Source organism: Columba livia, chromosome Z (genome assembly GCF_036013475.1).
Source record: "Columba livia isolate bColLiv1 breed racing homer chromosome Z, bColLiv1.pat.W.v2, whole genome shotgun sequence".
In the NCBI taxonomy this organism is placed as follows: domain Eukaryota; kingdom Metazoa; phylum Chordata; class Aves; order Columbiformes; family Columbidae; genus Columba; species Columba livia.
In genome coordinates, this window is record NC_088642.1 from 20404912 (window position 1) to 20431868 (window position 26957).

General features: G+C 40.6%; 1 protein-coding gene across 14 annotated transcripts in view; it reads left to right on the forward strand.

Annotated features, from left to right (window-relative positions):
- Positions 1–26957, forward strand: part of RAI14 (retinoic acid induced 14) — a 91792-nt gene that overhangs the window by 32400 nt on the left and 32435 nt on the right. For 10 of the 14 annotated variants that reach the window (XM_065047542.1, XM_065047544.1, XM_065047546.1 and 7 more), the window contains one exon: positions 24075–24205. In XM_065047542.1, coding sequence (XP_064903614.1) covers positions 24075–24205 — 131 coding nt within the window. Of the gene's footprint in view, positions 1–10696; positions 10823–24074; positions 24206–26957 lie in introns of all 14 variants that reach the window. The other 4 variants (XM_065047537.1, XM_065047538.1, XM_065047539.1 and 1 more) reach the window with 1 other exon arrangement.

Below are 26957 nucleotides of genomic sequence, written 5' to 3' on the forward strand. Positions count from 1 at the left end.
AGTCTATCAGACAGATTCCAGCGTCTTAGACAAGCACAAGTGAGTGATGGACAAATTCTGCAACACAAATTCTGTTGAAGAGTTTGGGAGATGCTCTTTCTGTGAGAATTAGCTTCCTTCTCTTCCCTTGGCTACCCATCCATCTTCTGAGAAGACCAGCAAGCAAGATGCTTCACTACAGGGTATTTACATTGGTATTGTACAGATGTAGTGACTTCCATATTTTTTCTCTCTTAAGTATGCACATGAATCAAAGTGCAAAAAGGGGTTGTTTAGAGTAGATGAACCAAAACAATTGTGGGACTAGGTGCAAAGAGATTTTGCAGTCTTCTGTGGGGAGATGTTGGGACTTGTAGCAAAATGCATCAAACCACAGTCTGCATAGCTTTGAGGAATAGAGTACATAATTGTGATACCATCTCATTTGAGCTGTACTGTTTCTGCTTGTGGTGTTTCAATAGTGCAGTTGTTTTGTGAGCCTGGGACGCTCTCTGGAATGATAGAGAGCATGTGATTGCCCATTGAGTCATCCATGGCAGTGCAAAGGCTGGAGCAGGAAAGGATATGTTGAAAACTTGCATTCAGTGGTAAAAACAGGACTTTGCAATGCTGCTGTTTGTAAAACATAAGCACTCAGTGACCTCTTCGTTAGTATACTTAAATTCCTGATGCAGGACACTACCAAGACTTTACTGCCTTCATTACTGGAAAGCTGAGTTGGGTTTGCAATAAAAAGCCCTGGTTCCTATTTTCATCTGAAATATGAACTCTGCTTTACATTCCTGACCCATAACAGAGCTGTTCCAAAAACATGCTTTTTCTCCACCAAAGCAACATGTGTTGAATTATAATGGTCCATCCTGCAATGCAGACATTTTAATTTCCAACAGGCATGAACTTCTGCAAGGGGGTGAAAGTTCGGGGGTTGGGAGGAGACTAACTCAGAAAATATGGACAGAAATATGCTCCTTTCCCAGCCCTCTGTTCTTCAGAGCATTCTCACTAAAAGAAATTAAAACCAGAAAGAATTTAAAACATTTTTTTTATCTTGAGAAAAACTTGATGCCTGTTTGAGATTTTGGAATGTAGGTCACGAATTAAAAGCCACCTTATGTTTGTGTTCAACTTCACGGTATTTAGATGAGGGAAACATACAACTTTGCGGGCTAAAAATAGGTCTGTAATTATGGGTAATAGACAAAGATAAGTTTTAGCCTTGGCATTTTGCTTTAGAAGAAGAAGAGCCTTCTGCTATCACTGCTTTCCATTGAAAACACTGAAATTCCTCCCGGCTTGTAAAGCATGTTGTGTGTGTGTTGTTGAGCTGGTTAATTTCAGCTCCTGCTTTATCTGTTGCTCACTGTTTTCTGACTTGGTCCCAAGCAGAAGCTGAGCCCTTTACCTAATGGGATACGAAGTTTTTTCAGGTGCCTTCTGGTTGCAGGTTTCTGTAGCTCAGGGTGTGAGCATCCTAAGAGGTAGCTGTGATAGTACTAAAGGTACAAATTGTGCTGTAATTCTGAAAAAAGCCTCACAGTGGAGAGTTCAAGGGGGAAGTCAGATGCAACTAGTTAGAGACCTTAAATTGTGGTGATGGACTGACTATTCTGATGGACTGACTTGACTGAAGAAGAGGAGCATCTTTTTTTTTTTTTTTTTTTTTTTTTTTTTTTTTTTTGCAAAAGCATATCCAGCTTGATTTACATGTTACTGGAATAGTGCTATGTGTCATTAGAGCAGTAGAGATGGCATTTGTCACTTCTTGTACATTCTCAGACAGTTGTATGAGACAGAAGTGTGTTATGTATCCTAACATAATAAGGATCACACCTCTGACAGGATCTAGAAGTCTGGTTTGATAGTGATGTGTACAGAATTGAAGTGAGGCAGTGGAGCTCTTTCCCTAGAGCCCAATATATGCAAGAATTCACTTCTGACAGAATTTGGTGATAAAGATTACTTTACTTAAAAGAAAAAAAAAAAAAAAGTGTAAGTATCTCATGTGTTTTGATTTGTGAGTAGGTGAGCTGCACAGATCCAGTAAGAAAAGGCAGAAACTTAAATTTGGATCAGTGTTTCTGTCTGTTCAGCAGAAATGCTGAAATAGAAGGAAATTGTAAAATCAGTGCAATAAATTCTGGACAAATGATGCTTTTCTTGTCCTGATGAGCCTATGGCTTCTGTTGACCTTGTTACTCTGGCTTATTGATCCTCCCTGAGATGTACAGGGGTGTATGTGTCTTAACACTAGGTCAAATTTGTGTTCAGTCTCCCTGCAGCAGTTTCAAAACACATATGTGGAAGTGTGTTCTTTTTCTTTTTAATTGAGTGATTATAAATTTTCCATGTCACTTGGTTTCCAAAACATTCACTGCACAGTCACTCTATGAAAAGTTAATCTTTTTACCTATTTGAAGGCTATGTGTGGCTGACCTAGGTGTTTGGAATGCAGGTAAACAGAGATAAGACAGTTAAGTCTAACTGATTGTATCATGTCGCCATGATAAAAAGCTCCATCCTCCCACATAAACAGTTAAGGAAACTGGAATGCTTTAACCATGCAAATCAGATATAATTGTACTCTTTCAATGGATTCTTCGCCTTTTTTTTTTTTTTTTTTTTCAGCTCTTGGTGCAAGAATTGCCCTTTTGTGCTGTCTTCAGAAACAGAACAAAAGTATTCTTGAACACTGTGCATCATCATAGATGTGTTGAACTCCTTTTTCCGTAGCCCGTTCTAGTTGTCATGTGACTGTGTTCATTGCAGGGCTCCATAGTGTATTTCCCAGATACAGATGATTTCAGGCTCAGTTTAGAAGAAGCAATTTCAAGATGAGACTGCTGTGTTATTTTTTTTAAAAAATAAATACTCATATTTGTTCAAGCATGTGTCCCTAAATACCAGCTTTCTCTGTCCCAGAGACGGTATTGAACTAATAAAGTAATACGTACATTTTCTACATTTGGTCCAGAGAAAACCTACTTAGATGAATGTTTTCAGTATGATAGATACTTGTTATTTGTACAATCCCTAACAAAAGCAAGCAAACAAAAAAGTGCCTTTTTGTGCAACAAGCTCCTATTGCACTGTAGTGTTAATACTACCATATATACTAGGATCTGGACAGAATTATTTTCTCCTCTATGTTGAAATTCTAACTATGCTGGGAGGGTAGTTTAAGTACTATTTTTATGGTTGTTTTCTTCTGTGTCCTTATGTTCTGCTCAAGCACATAGAAACTGACTGACTGTATCAACTGAGGTACATTTTGGTAAAATAAATCTGAGTTCTGCCAGAGCTGTCTGGAAATGGTCTCCAAGGTAACCAGGCTTTTCCTGGCATAACTCAATAACTCGGTCTAAAATAAGTGCTGGTAGTGGCTGCCTTGGTGCAGTAGCAAGAAATGCATAATTTTTGTTAGACACAGTAACGAGCTCTCTGCTTATGGACCACTGTCTAATTTAGAGAACACCCAGGTGAGACAAGCTCTATCATCTCTCTGAAATGGTTCAGATTTCAGTCCCAGGCTTCCAGGGTCAGAAGAGACCATGTGTGTATTGGGTTTGCATGGCAAGGTTTTGGTAGCAGGAGGGTAACAGGGTTGGCTTCTGTGCGAAGCTGCTAGAAGCTTCCCCTGTGTCTGATAGAGCCCATGCCAGATGGCTACAAGATGGACCCACCACTGGCCAAGATCGAGCTCATCAGTGATTATGGTAGTGCCTCTGGGGTAACATAGGTAAGAAGCAGGGGGAAAAAAACCTGTGCAATTGCAGCTGGGGGAGAGGAGTGAGAATATGCGAGACAAACAACCCCATAGACAGAAAGGTCAGTGAGGAAGGAGGATGTGGGGTTCCTCCAGGTACCAGAGCAGAGATTCCCCTACAGCCTGTGGTGCAGACCGTGGTGAGGCTGGTTGTCCCCCTGTAGCCCAGGGAGGTCTGTGGTGGAGCCCAAATCCACCTGCAGCTCAGGAAGGACTCCACACCAGAGCAGGGGGATGGCCAAAGGAGCTGTGACCCCATGGGAAGCCCACACCAGAGCGGGGGCATGGCCAAAGGAGCTGTGACCCCATGGGAAGCCCACACCAGAGCAGGGGGATGGCCAAAGGAGCTGTGACCCCTTGGGAAGCCCATGCTGGAGCAGCTCTTGGCAGGACCTGTGGCCCCATGGAGAGAGGAGCCCAGGCTGGAGCAGTTTTGTTGGCAGGACTTGTGACCCCTTGGGGGACCCAGGCTGGAGCAGTCTGTGCCTGAAGGGCTGCACCCCATGGAAGGACCCATGCTGGAGCAGTTTGTGAAGAACTCATATTACAGAAGTTCAGGGAGGACTGGCTGCCGTGGAGGGGACCCTGTGCTGGATCAGAGGAAGAGAGTGAGGAGGAAGGAGTGGCAGAGACGTGATGAATTGACCAGAACCCCCATTCCCCTCCCCTGGCACTGCTTCAGGGGAGGAGGTAGAGAAATCAGGAGTGAAGTTGAACCTGGGAAGAGGAAGGGGTGTGGAAAGGTATTTTAAGTTTTTGGGTTTTTTTTTACTTCTCATTACCCTACTCTGATCTGAGTGGCAATAAATTAAACTAATATCCCTGAGTCAAGTCTGTTTTGCCTGTGAGGGTAGTTGTTGAGTGATGTCCCTGTCCTTACCTCAACCCAAGAGCTTTTTGTTATGCGTTCTCTCCCCTGTTCAGATGAGGTGGGGAGTGATAGAGCAGCTTGGTGGGCACCTGGCATCCAGCCAAAGTCAACCCACTGCGACCTACTGAAGCATGCTTAACTTCTGAGGTTGAGAATAAATCATTTTGTGCTCATCTCCCCAGTGATTTCTCCTTTAGCCAACTAAAACGAGTATTGATGTGCTCTGTTGGGTGGTACATGTGCAGCTGGTAAAATACATAATGAAACATGAAGTCTTACATGCTATGTTTTGTCAGACCAAATAGTTCTTAAACATAACAATTTTTGATGGCTTAAAATAATTAAAATGTTACACTACAACACCTGATTTTTCCAGGCCTACTGACTTGCATGGATGTTTTTTATTGCCTTTGTATTGTGTGCTGCTGTCCCATGCAAGCAACATATGCATTATAAACAACACAGTAAGTTATTTTGAACTTCATAGTGAAATTCTATCATTTCTGTTTGCAAAATATGACATCTCTTAAAATAGCAGTGGCATGACTGGTTCTAGTCCTTGCACTAATTCAGAGCTTGTATAGTGTGTCAGGATGTATGGAGTGTGTTGATAAAGCTCAGTTAGACTGGCTGTCATCCACTTTCCACCTCAGTTTTCCTGTTTGACATTAAATGTTTGGAAAACTTTTTGCATAGACACAGAGGTAAAAGAATGACGCACTCTAAAATAAAACAAAGCTGAGGAAGTGGCTAGCTACCCATGAAGCTCAATTTTAATCTAAAACTTCTAATTTATTTGAAAATATTGTAATATTCTCAGACTTTTCTTCATTTGCCAAAATGTGTGTTGCCTTTATGAAAAAACTAAAACCAAACAACAACGACAACCACAAACAAACAAAATACCACAAACTAACAAGCAAGAATGAACAACAAACACCAAACAAACCCCTGAAACAAAACTGAACTGAAATGGTGGAATTCTCCTTCCCCTCATCTAAACCTGATGTTGATTCTTTGTTTTAAATTCCAGCAGTTACGCTAAAAGAAAGTGGAACTGGAGATGGCCATCTTGAAGTGAGTGTAACAGCCCAGTTTTACTAAGGGAAGCATAGTAAAACCAGTTCAGTGCCTGGGCAGGCATTCAGCAAGCAGCCTGAGGCAACGTATTGTGTCAGGGACTGAGTACAAAGCCTTGGACAGCTGCAGCACAGAGGTTTAATTTATAGTGATGTCGCAGAGTGTGTGCCAAAACTTTCCTCATTCGTAAGAAAACACTTTCTAGTGCATAATTGTTCAGCCTTGTAGAGTTCTTTGGAGATGCTGAGAGCACATTGTGGTTTGTTTTTTTTTTTTCTCAAGCAGATAGCAATGTTCTCTGGTGAGATTATGGAGGACTTGTCTGTTCACACTTCACTGTAATTTCTGTAGTCACTACAGTAATACAATTCCCGTATTTTGTGAATAGCAGTATTTTCACTGTAACTTTTGCTGGAAAAGTAACAGGAGGTTGTTTTCACTGTCTTAGCTTTGTCAGTCTCTTTCCATTCAAACAGCATACCAGGCCAAAATCTTTAAAGTTTGATTTATCAGAAGTAATTACAGGGCTGTTGAGAAATACTATTTAGAGTTTTCAAAATACAATTTATCCTTTTTTTTTTTTTTTTGAGTGCAGTGAAGTTTTTGAAGGATAAACCAAAACTGTTATGTAGTAATTATTACTTCAACAGTTTAATTTTTTATATTTTTTTTTCCTGCTAACATGCAGGCAAAGTTCTTGAGAGCTTCCTTTTCAAAACCATATTTAGGTGCATAAACAATGTTTAACTTTAAAAATAGCTGGTTCAACAAATACTTCAACATTTCTACAGTGGGATGTTCATGGCATAAAATATACTTCTTGTAAGAGACGATAAGATTGCTGAAGTTGTACCCTTTCCTAGTAAAGATGTGTCCTCAGCCTCTGTCAGAATGACTGTTTTATCCATCCTTAGATTTTTATTCAAATACTGATTTAAAGTGTGGCTGTAGCCTTTTCACAGTTTAGACTTGAACCTTTGACTCAAGTTATCATTAAAAGCTCTTGCCAGAAGATTACAGGAATTGATGGCTAGAGTACGAGACCACGCAATCAAAAGCATTCCAGCCTTCTGCCTGAGTGATTGGCAGCATGGCCAAATTTGGTGGCTTTAAACCACTTTTGTTCTGCAGTCATCTAAAAAATGTTGGACTGGTGATACAGAGCTGGCCTGCTGAATTCAGCATTACTGCTTTGCTTTTCTTAATTGTCTTTAGATACTTGAGAAGGAGCTGAGAGATCACTAGGAACGTATATCATACAAGTTGCTTGAGCACAGGTGTTGCTTTCTTAGGAATATGCTTGTTGGTAAGGTGAAGCCCAAATGTGGGGCTGTATTTTTCTTTCTGCTTTCTGTCTCATTGCTGAAGAAAAGCAGTGTCATCATGTGTGGTTAGCTGCTTCTTTAGGGCAATGTTTCTGGTGCCAATCAGGCTGTACAGACACCAGTGTATTATTGACTTTTTTTCTGCAGATCAGGAGAGGGAACAGGCAGGAGCTTTGGTGCAAAAACCAGTGGGGCTGAACAGATTTCTGTTAAGAACACAACAGCGATTACTGGTTCATGTTGAGACTCCTTAGTCTTTTGTTTCCAGTAGTGCCTGTCAGTGCATATTTAGGGAAGAGCAAGCACTGAGCAAGTGTATGTGACACTTCCCCATGATACTTTCCTAGCTGCTGAGTATTTTCAGATCAGGCAGTTTCCTGAACATGGAAATTAATTCCTTGTTATTCGCATGAATCTCTCTTCCAAATCTGTGATGGATCTTTCTACCTAATATTTGTTCAGTCTCTCCTTGAACCCACAAACTTATTGCATCTGCAACATCCTTTGAAAGGAAGTTCACAAGTCTACCGTTGATGTTCTTTTGCTTGGTTTTGACCTGGTTCCACTTCCATGTGATGGTCCTTCACTGTGCTGGAAAATACACTGAACAGTTGATGATCCCCATCAACCTTCCCCATATTTTTGTTTTCTGCTGTGTAATTTTGCCCTTTAACTTGCCTCTTTGGGGGCTGAAGCCACCATAGCCTATTTGCTCTTCATTGGATCATCTCTGCACCTCTGAAACTTTCCATCTCTAATGCCTTTTTAGAGAAAGAGACCTATACTACACATTGGTGAACAGCTTGAATGTAGAGTTGGTGTACAGTCCATAGTGATTCTGTTTCCTCCTTTATGCCTTATTTGATGATTCCTAACACTTTGATTTGGTAGGGGTTAGACTGAGAGTGAGAAAATCCAGATGCCTTTCCTGGCTTACTTGTGTAGTCACTTGATTTCTTGGTTTCTGCTGCTTTTTTAAACTTTTGTGTTGATACATTTAAGTGTGCACACTCTTATGGAAAAAGATACCCAGTGTACGCTGGGTTTGGTGGCTGCCAGGGCCATGTGTCTTTTGCAGAGAAAGGTATTATTGTGTGTGAGGGAATTATAACATGAGGGTTTTAGAAAGGCTTTAGAATAATTATATCTCAGTCAGTCCCCGGTAATTTTCTCTTGCTAGGTTGTTTTTTTTTTTTTTCTTTTATGTGAGAAATGAAACTCTTGCTGCTTGTCATTTTTCCTTACATTTGTGCTGAAATCAGTCTATTTTTATGGTAGCCTGACTTGAGTTGTGGGTGGTGTTCAACTACATACAATGAAAAGTGGAGGGTTTTTTATAGACTGTTGGATGTTACATGCTTAGTTTAGGTCTTTGTGCACACCTTCTTAAACAGCTCCTTGAATATAGTGAAGGCCAGAGTGGTGATAATGTACTGAGAGGTTACCATTAATTCCAAGTGATTATGTGAAATATTTTAATAACTGAGGTATTTATGGCTTCTGTTGTGCATATTTGGGTAATTAATGGAAATTATTTTTCCTGTCACAGATTATGGTTCCGATTTCCTTCTCAGCAGTTTTTTTTTCATTCAACCATTACATACACAAAAAATATTATTTGCCAGTCCATCTATATTCTTAATTTATATGTATTATTTTCTCTTTGCTAGATACTTTTAAAAGTGGAGCTTCTTTTATTTTGTAAATAGTCCTTTAAACTCTCTTTTTCTGCAGTTTTCATGTTAATTAAGTGTGAAGTAATAATAAACCACAGATTGCTTTCAAAGTTTATAAAGACAAACTTCTTTAAAGCTGCATAGGTGCAGAAAGGTGTAACTATTGAGTAGTTTATTACACCTATTTAGCTGAGCAGTGTTTGTAACAATAATTTTTGATGCATTAATGTAAGATTTTAAGACCAATACCCATTTCTTTTCCAAGAGAAGGCTTAAGAATATTTATCTTGGAGACTTCTAAAAATCCCTGCTTATTTGTGTAATACCTTTTTAAAATAGCTAGCCAGATGGATCCAGGGAATGCTTGTACATGTCACATATGTCTAACGCCTTTCCTTCTCCTGGGACCAAACTACATTACATCATATTTTATGATTACAAGACAGAATTTTAGTGGAACTTGGCCATATGGTTGAGTCATCTGTTCTCTTCAGTTTTGCAAGGATTATACTAGCATCTTCAAAAGACTCTTAAATTTATTGGCTTTAACCCATAGAATTTGGAAACTTTCTGCTGCCTCTGGCAACATAAACTATCCCATTTTCAGTTTATTATTTATATAATACTTTGCAGTTATTAACTGAATCTATTGGAGATGCTGTTACAGGATGCCAGAAAAATATTCTTGTGTGTTATTTTGAGTTTCCTATCTCATGGGACGGAAGGGAAGCCCAAAAATATGCGATGTGGATTCTTAAAAGAAACAAAAAAAAACCCCAACTAACCCACATTCTTTACATTTTTGTCATGACTCATAAAGCTCTTAGGTGTTATCTCTTCTTCCTTGAAGACTTAAAACCTGTTACAAATCCTTGCTCTCCCTCTCTCACTCCACCCTTTCTCATAAATTATTGAAAAGCTTGCTTCAAAAAGGATAAGAATTACCTCACTGCTGACTGGCCATTTGCTCATGGGAACAGTCTAAATTCAGCAGTTATTCATTCATAGTTGTTGCATTAGATGCACTCCTCAGAATCCAGCATAGCTCTGGTGTGCAGTCTCAGTCTTTGTAATGTAGGTAGGAAACAGAACACGATGAGTAATGTGACTATTATATCTAGGAATATTTCTCAGGTCGCTCTACTTGTAAGCATCAAAGAGGTAGGGTGGCTTTAGGGAAGCGTTTTATAAGATTTTTGTTATTACTGGCATTTCTCTGTCATGTCAACCCCTCCATGGACCCTGGCAAAGAGATTGTGGCTGTAACAGGGACTTTTTTTATGATGGGGCCTACTAGGCACAGTGGGCCTACTGACTTTGCATGGGATTGTGCGCTCTGTCTCCAAAGAGACTGAACACTGTACTGCCCTTTAGGATTTTATGCTTTGTGTATCTTTTCATTGTAGATTTCTAATTTGCTTCGTACTGGGAAGGTGAAAATCTCTAGGTTTTGAGCTGCTGAGCTCTCTCATTATAGCAAATGTGTGTGGTCCTTGTGAAAAAATCCAAATACACGCTAGGCAACCTAAAGTAGGTTTTCTCAATGTAGCAGCAGCAGTATTCCTTGCAGAGGGGTATCAGGACTACAACAGACAAACCGATGGCTGCACTTATCTCTGACAAGAATATCTTGATGATGGTGACATGCAAATATAATATAGCCTAGAAGTAATTAATAGGATCCAAGGTTTTTTTTTTAAATTAAAGATGTCTGTTTGCGACTTCTGTTATCTTGAGTGAATAATCCTAACGTGTCTGGTGAGGTGCAGGGTATCCAAATTAGCAAGAGCACTGTAGCAATAGCCCTTAGTGCTCTAGTAAATCACACATGGATAAGAATATTCAGATGAGAATGGGAGGGTTATTTATGGGTAGACTGGTCTGTTAATACTGAGCTGGGCTGGTTGCACCAGGCAGCAGATAGCTCAGTCACTGTTCAAACAGGCAAGACTTAAACTGCAGCAAAACTAAATCTCCACAGGCTGCCTGGAAGATGGTGTGCCAGCTGTGGCCCCGTCAGATGAAAGGTGAGCCTTCCAAGCCTGCTGAACATATATTCTGCTTGAGGGCTGTTCATCCCTTTAGACAAACAGAGCTCCTCCTGCAGGTGAGGCCTGAGGGGAGGAACCAGGGTGGATTGCCTGCTTGCTCTTTCTTTCCTTTTACTTACAAGGCCTGCCATGTGTGGGCAGTTCATGTTCCACATATAGAAAGTCTGACACATGAAAGACTGGTCTGATTCACAGTGCGTGTAGCGTGGAGAATAAACTATGTGGGAAGATGTGGTGGTGAAATCTCACATGCTCTTCTCTAGCTGCCGAAGTGGATTTTATTTTCCTGCAAAACAATTGCTTGCTTCCCCAGTTTCTTAAGTCTGACTGGCAATATATCTTCAGTATAACTTTCCTATGATTCTTGGGTTATACTTCATTGCCCCCATGGAGGTAAAAGCAGTTAAGCTTAGCTTGTTACTTTAATATTTGATTTTGGACTCTGACAAATACTAGTTCCAGAGGTTAATCCGTGACACAAACATCTATCAGTGGCCTCATGAAGATCAGACAGATAGTGAAACTTTTTTGCCTGATTTTGTAGTCATGAAGTACTTTTGGAGATTGAGTTGAGCCCTAGAAGACTCCAAACAAAATAATTTCTTGGAATAGAGATTTGTCTCTATGTATGCACTGTGTTTTGTTTGGCTTTGTCATGGGTTTCAGAATAGAAGGCTATAACCCAGTAACAGTGGATATGCCCTTTACAAGAATGACAAATTCAACTATAAATAGGCTGTTTTTCTACTGTGAATGGTTTTGAGATTTTAATATATATTTTGTTATGAATTTTGAAGTTGTATTGCTTCCTACAATGGTGTTCTAGCAGGTATTAAAATAATGTGATTATATGATTAAAAATAATGTGAAGTGGTTTTAAAAACAACCATCTATAATGTTTTCTGATGCTTGTGGAGACTATTATGATGGTGGGGCTCTGTCAAGTAATCTACTTTAGTCTCACAGACCATTGTGTCTGACACAGTATTAAGGAATGCAAGAAAGTCAACAGAATAGCGATATAAACAAACTCCGCTTGCATAGTTGGCGTTGTCCCTATATCTTACAGCCTGCTTACCACTGAAATATACTTACCAGATAAAAGGTGAGATTAGATTGTCCAAACAGTTTCACTTAAAATCTCATTATTTCTCTTTTCCTAACTGACCATGAAGCAGTCGTGCAGCAGCAATTGTGAAAACTTGAAAGACTTTGAGTTGCAATTTGTCCTTGATATGTAGCTAAAATCTGCTGATTCAGTAGTTCTTCAGTCTTAAAACTTAGTTAGAAAGCAATCTGTTCCAAGAATCTCATGCTGATGATCAGTTTCTTGTTTATATATTTTTATTTTTAAGTGTAAGGAAAACCTGAGGATTCTTGGTGGTCCTTGGATAATTTCAAGATGACAAGAACATAACCTGAGTTCATTGTAGCCCAGGTCTTAAGAAGTATGAGAAAAGGCAGAACAATGAAATATGGTCACTTCAAACAGGATTGATCTGACTTTTCTATTTTTAAGAAGTCCCTTGTGTTTTTTTTTTTTCCTCTGTTAAGATAAACATTGTTTCATTTATGTAAATACACACAATTTATTCTTGGCTTTACTTTCTTCTGTCTTATTGAGACTGAATGATTGCATGTGGTGTGGTTACTGCTACATCCTTTGCTATCTGAAAGTAAAGATAAATCTTCAGTTGCTGTATTGGTGCTGCGTGAAGTGATAAACAATGGGCAGTAGCTGGTCTTACTGCCAATGCTCTGGCTGTATGTTACTGATTATTTAGATGTAGGTTTTCTTGTTCTTTCTAATGCCTCACATGTTGTGAGCTTTTTGCTCATCACTTTTCCTTTGTCTCCACTGGAATGAAATTGTTTATTTGAAAAGATCCAGAGTTGCTTAGAAGAAAACAGAAGCCCTGATATACCTACATGTGATGTTAACAGGAAATCTCACCGTTCCTCAAATGCAAAGATTGGTTTATTTTACCTCGTTAGAAGGCTTAAAAGTAGTATCTGGAGGTAAAATACACTGTGGCCTTTACTAGGAAGTGAAATGAGCAGCATGTATGAGCTGTGTGCCTCCCAACCCAGGCAGAACTTCACCGTGTACCAGCTGTGTTCCTGGATCTGGATGGACTGTGTCATGCTCTCTTGACTTCCCTTGCAGATTTCCTGGGCTCATCCTGTTCACTTTCTTACTCTGACAGAGGTGCAATTATACAGTTGAGTAACAAAGATGTTCACTTATCTCTGCTTTATTAACTGTGTAGGATCCCTATGCTGACCTTATGGCTACTCTGCATTTAAAGCATGACTGAAATGGTGAAATCAAACACAGGTTTTTAAAAAAAAGAACAACAAAAAAACACCAAACCAAAACAACAAAAACAAAACAAAACAACAACAAAAAAACCACAAAAACAAACAAACAAACAAAAAAACCCCACCAAACCAAAACAACCCCAAGAAACTTACTAACAAGAAGCACAAGTATCTCAGCAAAACAGTGAACTCTTAAATGCATTTCTTTCCATTTTAATTTCCCTCTAGAGTGTTCTTGGAGCACAGCTCACAGCCTGCTGCAAATTCCAGTCATTACTTCAGCAAAGACCACACTAACTTTTGTTTACAACTTCCCCTCCCTCCCAAACTTACAGTCTCAGATGACCGTTTCAGTCAGGTCATCTTTCCCCTTCTCTACTGGTGAAAGACCCTTTCATTTCACAGCTTGTAGTCCCCTTTTGCCAGGAAAGCTTCTGGGCAGCCTCGCTGGCTGACAGAAGCGCCCTGCTGAGTGACTTGCTGTTCAGTTGCATTATTCTGGGGTTGGGCATGAAAAAAATGGCTTGCTTGGATAATAATAACTTCTTTATCTACAGAAGCTACCCAATGAATGGGTGATTATCAAGGTTTACTGACAATCTACCGTTAGTCTTTTGTTACCATTCCTTGTTCATTCACTCCAACTGCTTCCTGCCTTCCCCATGGTGTTTTTTATCTCTGGTTCAAATGGAATTCAGGGTCTGACACAAATACAAGCCCCAGTGTCAAACAGACCTCATGTATAATACTTTGCATGGACAGTTGCCCCAACAAGGCACAGTAGCTCAAGAAGCAAGAAGAGGACAATGGATTAACACTTCTGGTTGTAAAAGGTCCACAGGTTACTTACATTGCTGCTGCTGTTTCCACCTTTAAAGAAATGCATGTGTAAGTTCTGTAAGCTGCATATGTTATGTCTTATGTTAATATATTATTAGCCATCAGTCACCTGGAACAGGGAACATGGATGGCCAAGTGAAGCTGAAAAAGACTTTCTGTTGTAGCAATTAGTGGCATTTAGATAATATCACTATGAATTACTTTCAAAGCCATTGTCACACTTCGCTTTTTGACAACTTAATTAGAGGTCAAGACCTTACTTGTGGTAAAGTTAATGAACATAGCATCTTTTGGCATGGCCTCTGGGCTGCTGCCTTAGTGGAGTGCAGTGCAACAGAGGTCAGCTTGGAATGCCACTGGTCCTGTGTATGTACCACGGGCAGACTTGGAAAGGTACAGGGAAGAGCAGGAGCCACATCGGTTGAAAGTGGCCTGGGAGGCAGCAGCTTCTGGCACCTGCTAAGCTCTGAATGTCCTGCGAACTGCTGCCACAGATTGGGATAAGCTGCTGCTAAATTCAACAGCATCCTGCCCCTCTTTGAGGGAGATTTCCACTCCCACCACACAAGTTTGCTACTGATGAACACAATCTCTAAAAGGGGGATGAAGGGCAGGGAGAGGTGTAGGCTACTTACTCACATATTGATGACTCCTAGGTTATTGTGTTTTCAGGTAAGCCATTCTTTTGAGAAAAGCCATCATCTATTGTTTTATCTTTGAGGGATGTTTTGTCTAGGGAATGCATTCCCTGCAATAGGATTGTTCTTGTTTTTAAGGCTCTCTTGGGAAATCCAGCACATGCAGACTTTCATGGATGACCTTGTGATACAGTGGTGTTCAGTGTCTTGGCCATGTGATTGTTTGTGACGCCAGTCTTTAAGTATTCCTTTCCTTTTCAGACAGTGAGTTGCTGAGTTTGAAATTATCAGGAATTTCAATTTGCTACTCAGCTTTCCTGCAGTTCTGATTTCAGAGGAGATAACATAACTCTGTCTCCAGTAGGCCCGCAACAATGCAAGGTCACTTAAATCATCTCCTGTAGGCTGCATGCCAAAGATAAAGAAACAAAGTTGTTGTCCAGTTAATGTTTGCTCAGGTCTTTGCACATGGAAAACACTGTGTACAAGCGCTAAATAGAACTGTCACCTCTTGTTACATGTTGTTATTTCTTGCATGACATTTACTGGTAATCTCCAAGGCAACTGAAGCTTAATATCCTGATGTGGTGGTGATGAAAAAAGAACAGGTACCTTTTTAAAACATATTTTAATTCTTGAGCTTCTGTTCTGGAACGAAAAACTTAACTTTGTGACAGAAAAAACAACATGTAAAAACAGGTAGTGCAAGCTTTAGCTATAAAAAATATAGATTTTGATGTTAAGGTTCCTCTTTGGACTCAACACAGTCTGTCAACTCGTCAACAAACTGTGTGAGATTCCAATGACGAAGGATTTTTGGTGGGCAGTTTCAGCCCCAAGAGTATGGTATCTACTTTATTAGTATCTTGTAACCATAGAATTATCTTTAGGTTTGTGGAGGAAATAACCTGTGCATAGAGGAAGCTTAGAGAAGAGACACAGTCCACAGCTGTCAGTAACTGCTGTCAAAGCAGGTCTGTGGCTGATGGAGCTGGAGCTTTGAGAGTTCAGCCTGTCTTAATGGTGATCGTTGAAGGTATTGTGAGCACTTAACATTTGGCTTGACTGTCATGGCCTTTTTAATTACTAGTCAAAAACTGAAGGTGTAAATCAAGTGAATCAGTTCTCTCTTGCCCTATACCTCGCTCCTTTATCTTTGATCAGACAGTGACCTGTGCAGGAGTGGCTTTCTATCCTAAGCATGGCTAGCACCTCCCTACCAACTTATTTTTGAGTTACTGGATGTTCAAATATGGGGAAACACTAAACTGTGACCAGAGAGACCCTTCTGACTGGGACCATACATCACAGTTTCCTATCTGAAAAACTAAAATTGATACTGAAGAGTGATGTTAAATTTCAGTCAGGAATTTCAACGCAGCTCTGCTTAGCCACTGGATGTTTGGATTTTGGCTTACCATCCATACAGCTGTCACGGTATTGTATTTATGTCCTTGCTTCAGCATGAGAAGCGATCGTAGCAGTTAGGGTTTATCAGGTAGGGATAGTGGGTTATCTGATCCCTGCATAATTATACTACTGTCAATAGGAAAATATTGACTATTTTTAGCCATGATTGAAAACTTCTTATCCAAATACTTGCACTTCTTGAGCTTTGATAAGTTTTACTTTGTCTCTTCATATGTAGTGCCCATTATCACTACCTAAACCAAACAGTATACAAATATGGTGGTGTTTTTTTTAAGAAAGCACACACAAAACCAGCACACAAAAACCAGACACAGAGGAAAAATACCCAACCAACCAAACAAACACAACAAAACACAAAAACACACACACAAAACCAAAACAGCAGAAGCACAAAGAAAAAAAATAACCCCAAACCTGAAGAAGTACTGAGCGGAGTACTGATTCTGTTATACAAAGATGAAGTGTGTGTTTCATCAGCTGAGTTTTGCATGTGTTCACAAACCATTGTTATTGAAGAATGTTAATTGTTTGAAGGAAGGCTGTTGGTAAATGTTTGGCATGTGGCCTACAGAAGAGGGGGGGTTATAGTAAAAGAAACCCTATGTGTGAAATCTTTTCCAGGATGAGATTGTTCAAAATTCATTACATGCATGTGTTTACCTTTACACACAGCTGCTCCAGTTCTTTATTTTCTTGCTCCATGTGTGTATAGCATGATATGTCATGCTGTACTGTTCTTTTGGCTAACTTGCATATTTGTAACACTCATTACACAGAAGAAGCAAAAAACTAAAAACTTTAGCTTTATTGCTGATGAAAAGGACCTGCTTAGCTGCTGAAGTCTGGTTTTATTGCTCTGGTGCTATACTAAAGAGATTTTTCCTGAAGACTCTACTGCTACTCTCTGTTAACCTCCAGTTTGATGTGCCCTACATATGTTTGCTCAGAATGATAGATATCTAGGCATCTCTGACATAAAATGAGACATTAATTTTTTCTATTTGAAAGAGTTGTAGTAACAGGACTGAAACTTCCCAAGGACTGTTTGGTGGATGATGCTGTGCTGCTTGGATGAAATATGGAAATTGAGTTGGTGGGTGTAGATAAAAGCAAGGGGAGAGTGCTGAGGAGGCTTGTGATAGAGGGGGCAGGATGTGGCACTGGGACAGCTGAAGAAGGGGCCTTACAGAAATGTTTTTGCAGCCTGGATAAGGGGGATGTGGTGGTTTGTGGGCTTGTGGTGGAGGAAGCTTGATGCAGCGGGTTTATGAAGTGAAGGTGTCCGGTTATGCTGGCTAGCTCAGTTCTCCCAGTACTCTCAGCAGAAGAGGGCATCTCTCCTGCTTGTTTTCCAGGAGAAACAAATGCTGGTGCTGCCTGATAAATAGCAGTTTCAGGTGGCTTTTACACTTAACAATATTCATTATATCTAGGAGTACCCATGTTTGGATCATCCTGCTCCAGCAGGGGGATTGGACTGAATGATCTTTTGAGGTCCCTTCCAATCTCTAACATTCTGTGATTCTGTAATTGTGTGTAATGCAACAGTCTCTGCCTCTGTTCAGAGATCTACATTTTCTGATCAGCTCTGGGCAGCAGCCGCTGTGCAATTTTTTATTACAGAAGGCACTGTGAGAGCACTTTTGACTTAAATGCCTCCTACTTGCTTGCCAAGTCCTGGGTATGGTGTTGTTCTGGATGTCATATGTACTCTCTTTCCTCATTTTCCTTCTAGATTTCTTTTTTTTTTTTTTAATCTGAAGAGGCTGAATAGTAGGGCTACAATTCCTTATTGGAATGGATGTTTTTGAGAGTCCATTGCAGGCCATTTATTTTATTACCTGTACCTTTAACTTCTGGGATGCATTGTACAATGCTGCTGTTTTGAACACAGTGGGGAAGAAAACATGAGTTCAATCCTATCAGAGGAACACTTGAACAACAGCTGATGCCAGCATAGTTGTTTTTTCTGTGTGGACAGATTTATCCCTAATTTCATTTTGAAAATGAGGTCTGTCAATAGATTTCTAAAACTTGCATTACACTTAAGTATATATAATTTTGAGAGCGCTTGAATATGAAATGCTCTTTTTATCTACAATAATGACATATTTATTGATGCCCTAGAGTGGAATCTTTATTGCTTTAGTGAAAAGATGTGTAACTTTCATATGAGCAATACAACATGATGGCTTTTAAGCATCTTAACTAGAACACAGCTATTTTAGTTTATAAATTAGCATAACTGCTGCACAATGATGAATGGACACTGCATGTATCCTTTGTTTTCCAGGAGCAAAGCAAAATTGCTGGTACAGTAGTGTTAAAAATGTTACAGCATCAGTAATGAAATCTGAAAACACGCAATTGGAAGAACTAGTGTAAGCAAATTAGGTATGTGGCAGTCTCCAAAATTATTTGTTCCTTTAACAACTCTGAGTCACAGTGCTGAAAAGAAGAGACAGTAATTAGGTATAGAACTGAAAACAGGAGCCTAAAACTACGCCAAATACAGATATTCCTGTTCTAGCTCTCAGCTTCCACCACTTTCCTCTAAGTAGGAGAAAGAATTAGCAGCTTTGTGTGAAAAATAAGGAAATGCACACTGATAGCCTTTCCTTGACACAGAGATGAATCTGATAGAATTGAGTGTTTTCAGGGTCCCTGTGAGACACTGTTACTTAATGGTTTGTCAAAGTTCAGTTCTGTGTAGTATGAGGGAATCTGTTCAGCTGAACAGACAAGCAGGAAGCATTTTTTTAAATGAGGCATCCTTAAATCTTTAATTGTGTTTGTGTGTGATTATGGTGTGTTTTTCTTACAAAAACGGGTATGGTTGAAAAATACAGCAAAGATCAATTAAAATATCTGTTCTTGTAAGAGGCTAATATAATATATCATAAAATGTTTTACTGTTAGTATGAACATGGCATGATTCTACAACATCAGAATCACTTTAACAGCACTCCAGGCCTGGTTCAATATCTGTATTTCTCCGAGGTGCAGCTTTCATGCTAGATAAATACTGAGGGCTTATTTGGGACCCAGCTGTGTTAGTTTCCCTTGGGTCTGGGAAGTTAATGATGGTGTAATTATGGACAGGAATATAGTTATCACAGCAGCTTCTCCAAGGATAACTTGATCTCAGTTCTTTCTTAAATTTGGTGGTTGGCATTAGTGTGCTTGTTTGCTTATAACAGAATACTGGATGTTGGATTGTATATCAACAATGCTTCAGTTTAATAGCTGAATATTGAAGGAATATTCAGGAAACTGTTTCTTGAAGACACAGGCAATTTTGTGACAAAAAGCTGAATGCTCTTTTGAAAATTGCTCTGCCAAGGATTTTCAGCAGTCCTTAATCTTAACATCTTCCTGTAGTTTATTCTGTTTTATGTTTTGGAAGTACCCTGTTAATTAGAGGTAATGAGAAAAACCTTAAATTAGGTTTATATTTCTTTTTCTGAGTATGGGCTAGTATTGGGTTAGACATGTGGATGTGTGTGGGTTGTGTGTAGATTATCATGCTACCTGACATCTCTTCCTCTTTCTTCCAAGATTTAAAACAAACAAACAAACAAACAAAAAAGCGCAGGAGATAGGTGGTACGAATGTTTTACAGCCATCTTGGTGATTTGTGGGTAAGGGTGATTCATCAAATATAGGATATTTAAATGTCTTATATGACTGAATAATAAAAAAAACCCACAGAAACATTACAAACTCCAAAACAAAGGGCATAATATACTGTCAAACAGTGTTAACTTTAAAGGATTTTATTTACAAGTAAGATCATTTTTTTAACATCTGCTTTTAATATTAGGCTCCCTTTAAAAGCATGAAAATCCCCCAATGAAGAACATGCAATGAGTTTTGTTTTAGGTGGAGCCTTCTCCTTGGCTGGCCACTCATTTTCATGGAGTCTAAATATTGCTAGGGGAAACAAGTTTTTTTTCCTGATGTAGTTAATGCTCTGGAGTCTACAGAGCTTTACTCCAGTGCAATAACAAATATAACCTCGTTAATCTCCATTTACCCACTGATCATACCACTGCCATAACAGGCTGCAATTGCCCTTTGCTTTCTGCATGCCACCTCCTTTGACAAAGCTGTCACTTATACCCTTGGTTCCAGGTGCTGCCCTTTCAACTCCTCCTGTTCTCCTGCTCAAACTGCATGCTCCCTAATGTAGTGGGGGTTTTTGTTTGTTTTTTCAATAACTAGTTACCTGGAATAATTTCCTCCTGCTCTGGTTTCCAGGGTGTGCACAGCCTGTGGAGTTAGTTAATATCAGCACATACCTTGTACACTTTTCCTCACAAGTCCTGGCAGAGAAACATCAAATATTTTGTTCAGCAAGGGGCAAAAAAGTCCATGTTAAGCATCAGGACAAAGTGGTTTTTTGAGCTGAGTATTTTTCAAGGAGTGTATTAATATTAATTTATTTATTGCCAAATTTGTGCAGAAATCAAATGCAAATGAATAGGCAGTCATGCTGGAGATGAGCTGACTGATGTCCAAGCGAAAGCCATAGTGTGTTGAAGATAACTCTTCTGACACTATTCCAAATGCAGCTTTCCATTGCACCAGATTTCTCCTCGTGAAGATGGAACCCTGTTGTTGGTCCAGACTAGAAGGCAAAGATGCAACTTTTGCTCCTCTTCCAGAGCTGATTTTACTGTGATCACATGGGATACAGAAGGATAATTGTTCTCTGTTTTCTTAGTGTCTTGCTAGATCCAGCTTGGAGGTCTGGTATTGCAAATATGCCATGTCCAGAGAGTTCAGAAGGACTTGTCACATGAGGAAGTTGTGTCACAGTATCACAGTATGTTTGGGATTGGAAGGGACCTCAAAAGATCATCTAGTCCAATCCCCCTGCTGGAGCAGGAACGCCTAGGTGAGGTCACACAGAAACATGTCCAGGCGGCTTTTGAATGTCTCCAGAGAAGGAGACTCCACAACCTCCCTGGGCAGCCTGTTCCAGTGCTCTGTCACCCTCACTGGGAAGAAGTTTTTTCTCAAATTTAGGTGGAACCTCTTGTGTTCCAGCTTGATCCCATTACCCCTTGTCCTATCACTGTTTGCCACTGAGAAGAGCCTGGCTCCATCCTCGTGGCACTCACCCTTTATATATTTATAAACATTAATAAGGTCACCCCTCAGTCTCCTCTTCTCCAAACTAAAGAGACCCAGCTCCCTCAGCCTTTCTTCAGAAGGGAGGTGCTCCACTCCCTTAATCATCTTTGTTGCCCTACGGTGGACCCTCTCCAGCAGTTCCCTGTCCTTCTTGAACTGAGGGGCCCAGAATTGGACACAATATTATAGATGGGGTCTCACCAGGGCAGAGTAGAGGGGAAGGAGGACTTCTCTCGATCTACTAACCACCCGCCTTGTAATACACCCCAGGATGCCATTGGCCTTCCTGGCCACAAGGGCACAGTGCTGGCTCATGGTCATTCTGCTGTCCAGCAGGACCCCCAGGTCCCTTTCCCCTACGCTGCTCTCTAAGATGTAATTTCCCAGCCTATACTGGAACCTGGGGTTGTTCTTGCCCAGATGCAGGACGCTACACTTTCCCTTGTTAAATTTCATCAGGTTATTCCCCGCCCAACTCTCCAGCCTGTCCAGGTCCCGCTGGATGGCAGCACAGCCTTCTGGCGTGTCAGCCACTCCTCCCAGCTTGGTGTCATCAGCAAACTTGCTGATAGTACACTCTATTCCCTCGTCCAAATCGTTAATGAATATATTGAATAATATTGGCCCCAGCACTGACCCCTGAGGCACTCCACTAGATACTGGCCTCCAACTAGACTCCGCACCATTGACTACCACTCTCTGGCTTCTCTCCTTGAGCCAGTTTGCAACCCACCTCACTACTCTACTGTCTAGACCACACCTCCTCAACTTAGCTGTGAGGATGCTGTGGGAGACTGTGTCAAAGGCTTTACTGAAGTCAAGGTAGACAACATCCACCGCTCTGCCATCATCCATCCACCTTGTTACATTCTCATAAAAGGCTATGAGGTTGGTCAGGCATGACTTAGCCTTAGTAAAGCCATGCTGACTACCCCTAATAACCTTCTCATCCTTGATATGCCTTGAGATGGCACCAAGGATAAGCTGTTCCATTACTTTCCGAGGGACAGAGGTGAGGCTGACCAGTCTATAATTACCCAGGTCCTCCTTCTTGCCCTTTTTGAAGACTAGAGTGACATTTGCTTTCCTCCAATCCTCAGGCACCTCTCCCATTTCCCAAGACTTGGCAAAGATGATGGAGAGCAGTCTAGCAATGACTTCAGCCAGCTCCCTCAGCACCTGCGGGTGCATCCCATCTGGACCCATGGATTTATGGATGTCCAGACTATTTAACTGCTCCTTAACCCAGCCCTCATTGACTAAAGCAAACTCCTCCATTGACCTGGCTTCATCCGGAGTCTCAGGGGTACAGGGCTCCCCAGGACAGCCTCCAGCAGAGTAGACAGAGACAAAGAAGGCATTCAGTAGTTCTGCCTTCTCTGTATCTTCTGTCACCAGGGCACCCACCCCATTCGTCAGGGGGCCTACATTGCCTCTGGTATTAGTTTTATCTGCTATGTATTTGAAAAAGTTCTTTTTGCTGTCCTTGACCCCTCTCCAGCTGTAATTCCAAGGAGGCCTTGGCTATCCTAGCTGCCTTCCTACATCCTCTAACAGCAGCCTTATATTCTTCCCAAGTGGCCAACCCCTGCTTCCATGGCCTGTAAACTCTCCTCTTCTGCTTGAGCATACCCAACAGACCCCTACTCAACCACGCAGGCCTCCTGGCTTCCTTCCTTGACTCCCTATGTGTGGGAATGCTCTGATCCTGAGCGTGGAAGAAGCAATCTCTGAATGCAATCCAGCTATCTCGGGCCCCTTTTCCTTCAAGCAGTCTTGCCCATGGGATTTCCCCCAGCAATTGCTTGAAAAGGCCGAAGTTAGCCCTGCTGAAGTCCAGGGTTGAAATTCTACTTGCTATTCTGTTCCTGCCACACAAGATGCTGAACTCCACCATCTCGTGGTCACTGCAACCCTGGCAGCCCTCAACCTTTACTGCTTCGACCAGACCCTCCTTGTTAGTGAGGATGAGATCCAGCAGTGCACCTCTCCTAGTTGGCTCCTCCACCATCTGCATGAGGAAGTTATCATCAACGCACTGGAGGAACCTCCTGGACTGTGGCTGGCTGGCTGAATGGTCCTTCCAGCAAACATCAGGGAAGTTAAAGTCCCCCACAACAACCAGGGCCTGAGACTGTGAGGCCACTCTCAACTGCCCATAGAAGGCCTCATCAACTTCCTCAGCCTGATCTGGTGGCCTTTAATAGATACCTACAACAGTATCACCCAGTGTCCTTTTACTGATGCAGCTGATGAGAAGGAGCAAAAAGAGTTAGTGCATTAAGTCTGGAAATATGTAAATGTTTGTTGGTCGTCTTGTCTTTCAGCAATACTAGGGATGTGCCATCTATCTGAGTGGTTGGTTTGTTTATTTTAAAGACAAACATGGGATAAAAAGCTCAATAAAGCAAGTTGCAGTCTGCTAAGGGCAGTCTCTTAACCTATTGCTCTACAAAGTATGAGCTGGGAAAAGCCTTAAGTATGGAAAGTTTTGGCTGGCTTGTGCTGTTGGGGTGGGGTGTGAATCAGCTGAGGCACCTCATTGCTTATCCACATGAGGTATGTGATGAAGGTCCAATGGGGCCAGTGCAGTTGCAAAATAGAAACCAGGACTAGACAAATGAAGGAGAACTTTTTTTTTTTTTAATGCGGTAAGAACAAATGGATTTTTCTCCTGCACTAGTCTTCTACAGAGTTTCCACTTTAGAGGTCATCTCTGGTGATTGCTTGGGCCCTGGCTTGAGCCATTGAGTCCTAGTGAACCTGTGCTGCACAGCTTGCAAATTCCTTTTATGCAGCTTTCGCTGTGCCATTTCTTTGGGTTTGGCTTTTGTTTCAGTTTTCAATGGTGATAAATATTTGCAGGATCATTCAGGGGAGCCTGTGCACAGTACTTGTACTATTATTATAATATTTTTCTCTTTTTCTTTTACTGCAGACCAATGAGTGGAATAAGAACGATGATCGGCTGCTGCAGGCAGTGGAAAATGGGGATCCTGAGAAAGTGGCTTCATTGCTGGGTAAAAAGGGAGCCAGTGCCACCAAACAAGACAGTGAGGGCAAAACTGCGTAAGTGCAACTTAAACTTCTGATTTAAGCATGAGAGAGGGGAAAAAAACAGTCTTGGATGTGTATGCCACTTAGGTGAGTTAAGAACCAGAGACCATCCTGAAAATGAAGTTTTCTTTTTTATCTGAAGCATGAGGCATTCTGGGAAGCTTCTTTCTGGTAGTCTATATTTGTAATTCTACATTTAAAATGCCATTTCAGAATCACAAATCCATTGAGGAAAACTGAAGCTGGATTGCTGGGTAGATTTGGGCCATTTTAGGACAGGGTATTTTGAGACATGGGAATTTCAGTGGCACACTGCAGATTGCATAGTCCAAAAGGCATTAATCTTTGGGGCTATTTTTTCCCATGGGCTTTAGTTTAATGACACAGAAATGAAGATAAATTTTCTTTCTAATGGGTTAGTTTGAACTGAAACTATGATGATTGAGTTTTAAAACCTTGCAGATGCTAATGATTCGTGCAACTGTTCCTTGTTTTGATTGAAGCTTGGCAATGAAAGTTGCGTGTTAACAAGATTCCTCTTGCAGTCTCAGTGTACTTCATATACAGGATTTTCTTCTTATATTCTTTCTTTTGTTTTCTTGTGAATTGTGAAAGATAACAGAATCCAGTAAGAAAATTACAGCCAAGAGATAGCTATCCTTAAACTTTCTTTTGTTTGGCAGAGAAAGATTATTAAATGGATAAATGAGAAATAGGCATCCCATGACAGAACCAAAGCCTTCATAAAATTCTGGATAGATACGAAGAAAGGAGAACAGTTTCTAGTCTTGGAGGAGGCAGCACAAGGCAGTTTATACAAAATAAGTTCTAATGAATTACTTCTGGGTTACATTTTTTGAGTCGAGCTCTGCTTCTTGGTCTGTTTTAGTTTCCTTCATCTGCTCTATTTCTGTTGTGCATCTGAGGAAACCGAATGATGGCAGTGACTCATAATGACCCGCAACTTCTTCCAGTGGAAGTTCAAGTCCTCTAATTATTTCAAGTGTGCTTTCTCCATACTTTAATATGTTTTTAATTTTAAAAAGTTACATACATGCATTTTTTTTCTTTTGAACATAATTGAAGCATGGTTTCCATTCAATCTTCTGAATTACAGCTATGTTTAGCATCTCATGTTTTCACAGTCAACATAATGTCAGAGTCAGATTTTAAGCTGCACTCTATTCAGAGTAACACCTTGCAGCTTGCAGGTTTCATACATAGTTCGATACTATGAATTTTTCTAGGAAACCAGCCAACACTGGTGTGCACAAGCCTCTCAACTCTAAGAAATTGGATTGTTGTAGGTGTAGGGGTCTAATGCAACAATTTTCAGCTTTACAGGGATGCACAACAAAATTCCCCCCTTTTCTTCTTTATTTGCAACTACAAAGTTGATGACCATATATTTGAATTAAGGATGTTGTTACTAATAATGCAGATACAAGTACTTTTTTTTAATTGTTTGGAACAAATGTGAATTAATGCTATGGAGATCTTTACTTTTACTTGTTCCATATGCCCGTTTAATTGTTGTTTAGCTTTTTATTTATTTCTGTGTAGTGGTTTAAAAGCAACCTTGAGAGAGAACAAATTAAAATAGTATTGCTGTGATACAGAACTACAGGATGTCAACTCTTATTCGTTTTCCAATGCTTTTAGAAACTTAGCAAACCTGCTCAGGTTATTCCTGTCTCAGTTTTGAACGATAGAGACTGACAGGTGTGGAACCAATTGACGTTGATCTGGAGAGACATAGCTACCAAAGAGTCTTTTGACCCAGAAGTGTTCTCTTGTATGGCTTACTAATAATAGGCAGTGCCTTGTTTGCATTTTTTCCACTTCGGAGTCTTTTTTTAGTGTGTGGAAAATCAAGTAGAGCCATTATTTCTGTTTAGGTAGGCCTGTTTCTCCTGTGTTTGCAGTGTGATACCAGGGCTTCATGCCTTATGGTCATTCTGGGTGCCTGACACAGCTGTTTTCCCCTGTCTCAGAAGTCCTGCTCAGAGGCACAGACCCTCTCGCAGTCCTGCGCTGAGGTCTGCTGGTGTCCCGCAGAAGCGTCATGCTGGTCTGTCAGCCACCTCGTCTGGAACATGGGAGACTCTCATGCTGGGAAAGAGCTATCTGGAGAGGTCTTCTGGGGACAACTGGCCAGTGTCATGCTCAGATTTCACTGGCTGCGTTTTAGAAAGTGGTCTGCAGTGCCACGTGAAAAAGGAGCTCTTCGGATGAGTGGTCTATTGATCCCTGTGGGTATATATTGATGCATTTGTTTACATAATTAGGCTGAAGGTGACTGACTAGAAGACCATGATGGATTCAGTTATGTAACAACTTGTATAATGTAATTAAGGACTTTGGATTGTGCTTGAAACCAAAAAAGGAGAAACAATTACATGCTGCAGTATAGGTTTGTTAAGCCTGTCCTTGTCTGTTCCATTAAGGTGTGACATTTATCTTTTTCATTCTTTTTGTTAATAACGCTTCAAACAAACTCTTGATACTGCCCGTATCTTTATGTGAAGCATAGTAACGTAGTACGTTATTTTAAACAGAAGGTGGAGAGGACTCTAATTTTTCATGCTTAAAGGGGTACTTAAAAGTTTTTGTTTTATAACCAAATAGCTTCTTAATACAAAATCCTTAAATTGAAAGGAACAGAGACCAGAAGCCAGGATTTTCTGTGTTTGTCCTATTGAGTACTGTATGCATCCTTCCACTGAGTTCTGCTATAATGTGTGCCAGCTCTGACCCCATTTTG